Source organism: Vespa velutina, chromosome 7, assembly GCF_912470025.1.
Source record: "Vespa velutina chromosome 7, iVesVel2.1, whole genome shotgun sequence".
NCBI classification, from domain to species: domain Eukaryota; kingdom Metazoa; phylum Arthropoda; class Insecta; order Hymenoptera; family Vespidae; genus Vespa; species Vespa velutina.
Window position 1 is genome coordinate 2,375,331 of NC_062194.1, and position 7,500 is coordinate 2,382,830.

Genomic DNA, 7,500 nt, shown 5'->3' on the forward strand with positions numbered 1-7,500 from the left:
GAGAGAGAGAGAGAGGGAGAGAAAGAGAGGGGGGAGAGAAAGAGAAATAGAAATAGTTAAATAGATAGTTAGAAGATATACATCGATGTAAAGATAATGAAGAGAAAAGGAGATCGAAGACGTCGTGCACGCGCCATTTTTATCGCGATACAAGTCGAGGATTCTTTTCCGTTAAACGCGAGAGTTTCTTTTATTCGTATAATATCCTCGGGGTAAAAAGGGGGGGAGGAGGCTTTTTTTTTTTTTTCTACTCTCGAAACACTTTCTCTTCCTTCTCTTTTTCATCATTTTTCTTCTTTCTCTTTTTTTTTTGCTTCTTCTTTTTCTTGTTCTTGTTTCTTTATTCTTCTATTTGGTTTCCTTTCTTTGTCATATGACGACAATGACGACGAATAATGACGACGATGACGACGACAACGATGACGACGATGATTCCCCTTCTTCACCATTTTCTCTCCTTATTTTCGAACTTGTTCAACCTCCTCCTCCTCCTCCTCCTCTTCCTCCTCCTCCTCCTCCTCCTCCTCTTCCTTCTCTTCTTCCTCCTCTACCTCTTCCTCCTCCACCTCCTCCACTTCCTTTTCCTTCTTGCGTCTGTGACGACGACTTCTGCGCTCGATGAATTTGGCGCAACTGTGATAACAGCCGTGTTGGACAAGTAATGTTTTGTATCTTATGTGGTGGTTGTAGTGGTGGTGGTGACGGTGGTGGTAGTAGTAGTGGTAGTAGTAGTGGTGGTGGTGGCGGTGGTAGTGGAGGTAGTGGTGATGGTAGTGGCGGTGGTGGCGGTGATGGTGGCGGCGGTGGCGATGACAGCATTTGGGACTTAAGGCCCATCCTCGCCGTCTAAAAAAATATAACGAGAAAAAAATGTATATGTGAGTGTATATATAAAAAGTCAAATTTGTTCGTTGTTCTTTCGATGGGGGATAATAATTATTAAAACGCTTTGTTTTATATTTTTCGATTTTGTAAGGAAACTTTGCGAGTGAAAGAAAAATTTGAGAAATTGATTATATCGAAGGAGATTTGGAAGGAGGTATTCTTTTTTATTTTTATTTTTATTTTTATTTTTATTTTTATTTTTATTTTTATTTCTATTCGTTATTTTATATCGAACGATCATGATCGGTACTTTATCGCTTAGAATTTATGCGAATAAATACATAGATTTATTTTATGAAATGGAGATTCAATGTACAATTTGGCTACTTTTATATATATATATATATATATATATATATATATATATTTTTTTTTTTATAGTTTAAGTAAAGCAATCTTGTTTTTAGTTTTTCTATTTCTTTTTTTTTTCTTTCTTTCAATTAAATCTTGCCTAGATCGTCCGCAGTATTTCTTTTGTGTAGCGTTATAATCGCATCGAAGGAAGAAAAAAAAAAATAAATAAATAAATAAAAGCGTCACTAGATAAAAGAACAAAACAGAACTTTAGAAAAAGGAACAGCGTAAGTGGTGGCGACTCTATATGTGTCTTGGATAGGTCGTATCGATTTTTTTTCTTTGTTTTCTTTTTCTTTTTTCTTTTTTTCTTTTTTAAAGGTAGACGCGAGAAGACGCGCACGTACCTTGATTGGACGTGTGTGAGGCTCACGATTGCGGTTGCGGTGTGCTGTGGTCTCGCTTGTCTCCAACAGGAGTCGACGGCTTTATCACCGGCTTTTCCTCGTTCACGGGCGTTGGTGGGGCGTCCTTTCTCGGTGGCATCCTCTCGTTTATGGCATCTAAACCCTTCGCTTCAGCGAATGAAGTGATCTTGTGATTCGGTGAGAACCCTTGGAGAGCTAAGAAATAAAAAAGAAAAAAAAAAGAAAAAACAGAAGGACGATCATAACAAAAATTGACAATATATTTCTTTTGCGAATTTTTTTATCTTTTGTTTTTATTTCTTTTTCTTTTTCATCCGTTCATTCGTTCTTTCGAACAATTTATTGCTTGGCAAAACTTTTTTTTTTTTTTTTTTTTTTTTTTTTTTTAATTACATTAATTAATATAGAGAATATGATCTTAGATATTAGTTTCCATTGGAATTCTTTGTAAATTTTCATTGTCGTTAAGATGCGCGAGCACGTGTCGATTTGTTTATATAAATAAAAATTGATAAAGTTTTAGAAAGCAATTCAACGAGGATGGTCGGTCTGAAATACGTGTGTAACATGGAGGATTACATTATATATAGATAATAAGATATTTGATAAAAATAATGTAATAATTAAATAAGATAGGTGAGTCGTGAGAAAACTTTTAATTACCATTTTTCAAGGACGTCTTTCCACCAGATAACGCGCCAAGTGGTAAGGCTCCGGTAGGTGTGAGACCTTTCAATTGCAGCACGCTTTCGCTCTCCTCCCTGAAAGTAGAGAATCATTTATTTTTTTATTTTCTTTTGTTATTTTATTCCTTCATTTTTCTCTCTTTTACCCGCATTTTATTCATAAATTTTATCTATGCATATTAGCAACATAAAATATCCCAAAAGAGGATTATTACTACAAACCTTAGGACGGAGAAAACACGCGCCATTTTGCCGATGGCTCTGATCTTGTTTCTTATAACCTCCTTGCGTAGATTTGCTGCTGCACCTATAAAATTGAGATGATGTCGTTTTAAAGAAGCCTTAATAAAATAAAATAAAAATTTGTATGAGAAGGAAAAAGAAAAAAAAAAAGAAAAAAAAAAGAAAAAAAAAAAGAAAAAAAAAGGAAAAATAAAAAGAGAGATTGTTCCGGCGATCGTCGATTACACGAAAACAACGAACGTACTTACGAAAAAAAATATTGTTTTCCTTTTTTTTATTTTTCTTTTGTCCTCAATTATTTTTTTTTATTCCTAAACGAAACGATTAGAAAAATCACATTTGTATTGTTCTTTTCTTTGATTTTTTTTCTCTTATTTCTTTTTTTTTTTTTTTTTTATTTTATTTTTTCGTAATATGTTTTCGTGAAATAGTCGTCTCGCGGTTACTCCTTCCTGCGAATAATACACGCAGGAACTTATTAATTTTTCTTTTTATAAATCGTACAACTATATCATTTCATTATTATTGTTTAATTAATGTTTCATTAGATTGTCACTCTCATTATAGTCGAGTTACGGCAAACAACGTTCAAGCCAAAAACTCGGTGCACGCGACGAGCGAGTGCATATTAGTTGCGTTTAAGGATATATATATATAAATATATATATATATATATATATATATATTAATATATATATATATATATATATATATATATATATGTATATAATAAAAATGTACATATAAGCTCTTGAGTAAAAAATACGACTATATACATACGTACATACACACACATATATATATATATATATGTATATATATATATATATGTGTTTCTTTCTATAGCTTGATAAAAGAAATCTAATCTAAACACATTCTTAATATTCTAATTGCAACGTTCGTAAAATACATTTTGCATTATTATTTTATTATTATTTCCCCTTTTTTTTATTTATTTATTTTTTTTTTAAATAACTCGTACCGATATTATTTATTCGCCCTTAAATGCGCATGTGGTGATTGCAGAATTAAGAAAAAGGAACAAAAAAAGAAAAAACAAAACAAAAAAAAAACAAAAAATATTCAATACGACGTAGTTTAATTTGTAAATGAATTTAGTAAAAAAAAAGGAAGAAAAAAAAAAAATTCTTTTCTTTTGTTCTTTTCATTTCTCCTTTTCTTCTACGAAAGTTTTCAATGAGAAACGATAAATCATCGATTATAAATGGGGTTAATAATCATTGATTAATCGCGTTAAATTTACGAACGTTCCTTTCGAAAATAATTTCTACGATGCAAGCAAGCGAAGCTATGCGAAAAAATTGTGCGTATAAATATATGTAATATATATCATAAACGAATGTACATATATGCGTAGGACATATACATACATACATACATACATATATATATATATATATGTGTGTGTGTATGTATGTATACACAATAGATCAGCATTTATATATATATATATATATATATATATATATATATATACAAAGAAATGCATAAAAATAAATAAACATGCGCATGCTGGATAAGCACGAAAACGTACGCACCGTGCGGCCACTAAAGATATGCGGCAGTGGGATATCTTTCTTTATTCGACCACTTCCATCGGTCGTAATTAATTTCATAGTTCTCTGTCGTTCTCTTAAAATTACTTTTATATATATATATATATATATATATATATATATATGTATATATATGTATATAATCTATAATCGCGAAGTATCGGACTCGAGACGAAAGACGAAACGGCTTAGACAAAAAAAAAAAAAAAAAAAAGGAAGGAAGAGAAAAAAAGGAAAAAAAAAAAAAATATATATATATAATATAATCGTTAACAATCTCGCTAACTTTTATAATATCCTAATACTAATGACTCGTTTTATTCTTTTCTTTTTTACTTCTAATTTCTAGTGTCTTTTTTCTCTATCGTTTTTTATTTTTATTTCTTTTTCTTTTTCTTTTTCTTTTTTTTTTTTCTTTTTTAGGAAAGTTCGTTTACGGGGTACTCTGTCAACTACTTTTTTTCTTTCTTTTCTTTTTTTTTTTTTTTTTGTAGTTCGATTTCGTTCGACGAACCCCCTTCAATTTTTTTCTCTCTAATATTTTATATAAATAATGATAATAATAATAATAATCATAATAAATAACAAACGCGATAGAGGATTGGAGTAAAAAAAAAAAAAAAAAAAAAAGAAAAAAAAAAAACTGGGGGAAAGAAAAAAGAAAATGAATAAACAGAAGGAGAGAAATGCGGCACATAGAAAACGACGTACGGTCACTACTTACTCATACAAACAGATATCAGGCCTTTGCTCTCTATACACTTATGTGTCAACTTAAATATGTATGTACATACGTACGTACTCTGAATACATTATATACTAGCCGCAGTGGTGGAATTTTTTCTTCCTTTTTTTATATATACTTTTATTTTAATTTATTTTCCATCTCTGATTTTTTTCTTTCTTTTGTTTTCTTTTCTTCTTTTCTTTTCTTTTCTTTTTTTTTTTTTATTTGCATCGAGACAACAAAAAACGATGGAAAATGTTACGAAACTTGCGTCATTTCCAATCGTATTAATTAATAATTATTAATTAATAATTATTAATTAATAATAATAATAATACTAATAATAATAATAATTTATTGGAAGCACACCACAGCAACAGTATTCTCTATCGGGCTAACATTCATCGTGGTTTGGCACCGAGTTTTTCGAAACAAAGGTCCAACGTAATCTCCTGGAGAATTAAATCAATATATATTTTTTCATTTGTTTTTCTTTCTCTTTCTTTTTTTTTTTTTTTTTTTTTTTTTTTTTTTTCTTTTTTAACGACGTTTAATCAATTTAAATCCAGGATCTCCTAAAGAAGATATCGTCAGACCTATGTGTTTCAAATATATCATACGTACGTCGCCTGTTTAGATAAGAATCGTATACTAAGATCGATTATCGGTTATTGATAATATTATTCTTACATTGATATTACATATATCAGATTTTGTATCAGAATTAATTTATATTTATTCAAAGCTACGTGATATATGTATGTATATATAGAGAGATAAAAATTGAAAGAAAATAAAAACGTACATATGTAAAAAGAAAAAGTATATATAAATATATATATCCATAACAAGAAAAAAAATATTTTTTTTTGAATATATTTAATAAAAATCTCGTCGTTTCAAAATGATGAATTCATCTTTGATATCGTTAGCTTTATTCGTTCCTTAGAAAGAAAGAATAGAAAAAATGAAAAAGAAAAAAAGAAAAAACAGCAAAGAAGAAAAAGTAGATCCAAGGATGCTCGTTAAAAATATGCAGACTTTGTTGTTTATACGGAAAAATTAATAATTTTTCTTTTTCATTCGTTTTTTTGATTGGCTCGCAAAAAAGAAAAAAAGAGAAAGAAAGAAGAAGAGAAAAGAAAAGAAAAGAAAAAGAAAAAATTGAAAGAAGAAATAGAAAAAGAAAAAAAAAAAAAAGAACACACGATCTCGTTGTACCTTTGTAATTCGATTTGTCGCTTTACTTAATTCACACAAATTGACAGGCGACGTAACGCATTTTTAAATTTTCCTGAACGTAATCCTCTACAAAACGAATAATAATTATATTGCGACGTCTATATGAATTAGATTCGCCGATGCCTCGTCTCGTGTTACCGTTTCGCATATCCAATAGGAAGGTATCTTATACCCAATGGCGGATTATATTTAAAGCGTTATTCGAATACCATAAATCCTTCGATTCTTCAGAATAAATACGAACAAACGATTATGCCATAATAACAATAACAATAACAATAACAATAACAATAATAATAATAATAATAATAATAATAATAATAATAATAATAATCATAATAATCATAATAATCATAATAATAACCATAATAATAATAATAATAATAATAATCATAATAATAATAGTCATTCGAACAAGTCTATGACGCGTCACTTCTTCCGCGTACCATCCCTCCCTCCCTCCCCCTCCCGAACACCACCACCCATCCCTCAATTCTTTTTTTATTCTTCTATTCATTTTTATTCCTTTTTTTGTTCTACTTTTTTTTTTTTTTTTTTCTTTTTCTTTTTATTAAGAACGTTTCGATCCATTCTTTGTCGTTGTTGTTGTTGTTTATCGTCGATTGTTTTAAACGATCTCTCGTTTACTCATTAAAAGTAATACCGAAGAACCATTGGGTGTTAGGATTTATTCCTATTCGTTAACCCTGTCATCGAATCGTGGAGGACTATCGTAATCACGTGAACCGAATGGCAATTTGATTGGTCGATTTTTACGAAAGACGAAAAAGGAGAGAGAGAAAGAGAGAGAGAGAGTGAAATAGAAAGAGAGAGAGAGAGAGAGAGAGAGAGAGGGAGAGAGAGCGTGGGAAGGAGGAAGGAAGAGAGAGGGGTACACAAACGAAGGGGTAAACAAAGACGAAGAAGAAAATAGAAAGAAATTAAAAATAATTCATTGCCGATCACAATTCTATATCATGTGTATTATCGATATTATTGTTGACAAATTTACAAACGTATTTTATGTGATTCGAGGATGAAAATTACAAAAAAAAAAAGAAGAAACAAAAAGGAAGAAACTAAGAAAAATAATATTATCTTATAATCATTCATTATCATCGATTACTATCGAATTTCTAGAAAGTTATATTTTGAAGACGTGATTTTCGTAGAAAAGTATATATATATAAAAATGAAAAAAAAATAACACTCGGCACACGTCGAATTCAAAAATTGTCCCGTTGTATCGTTTATCTGTATTCCTGTCCGATAAAAAACAAGAAAAAGAAAAAAAAAAAAAGAGTAAAAAAAAAAAAAAAAGAGAGAAAATCGTCGGGGACGATTCGAGAAGAAAAAAAGGAAAAATAGAAAATAGAAAAGAAGGAGAGAAAAAAGGAAAAAATTCGAAAAATGATCAA

General features: G+C 29.7%; 1 protein-coding gene across 6 annotated transcripts in view; it reads right to left on the reverse strand.

Moving 5' to 3' along the window:
• Nucleotides 1–708: 708 nt before the first annotated feature.
• The window catches only part of LOC124950778 (serine/threonine-protein phosphatase 2B catalytic subunit 2-like), a 53,627-nt gene continuing 46,835 nt past the window's right edge, over nucleotides 709–7,500 (reverse strand). For 2 of the 6 annotated variants that reach the window (XM_047498051.1, XM_047498050.1), the window contains exons 8-11: nucleotides 2,516–2,600; nucleotides 2,271–2,368; nucleotides 1,587–1,802; nucleotides 709–846 (exon numbers count right to left, since the gene is read on the reverse strand). In XM_047498051.1, the coding sequence (XP_047354007.1) occupies nucleotides 1,609–1,802; nucleotides 2,271–2,368; nucleotides 2,516–2,600 (377 nt within the window). In that variant the 3' untranslated portion in view covers nucleotides 709–846; nucleotides 1,587–1,608. The remainder of the gene's footprint in view (nucleotides 847–1,586; nucleotides 1,803–2,270; nucleotides 2,369–2,515; nucleotides 2,601–7,500) is intronic. The other 4 variants (XM_047498049.1, XM_047498048.1, XM_047498047.1 and 1 more) reach the window with 2 other exon arrangements.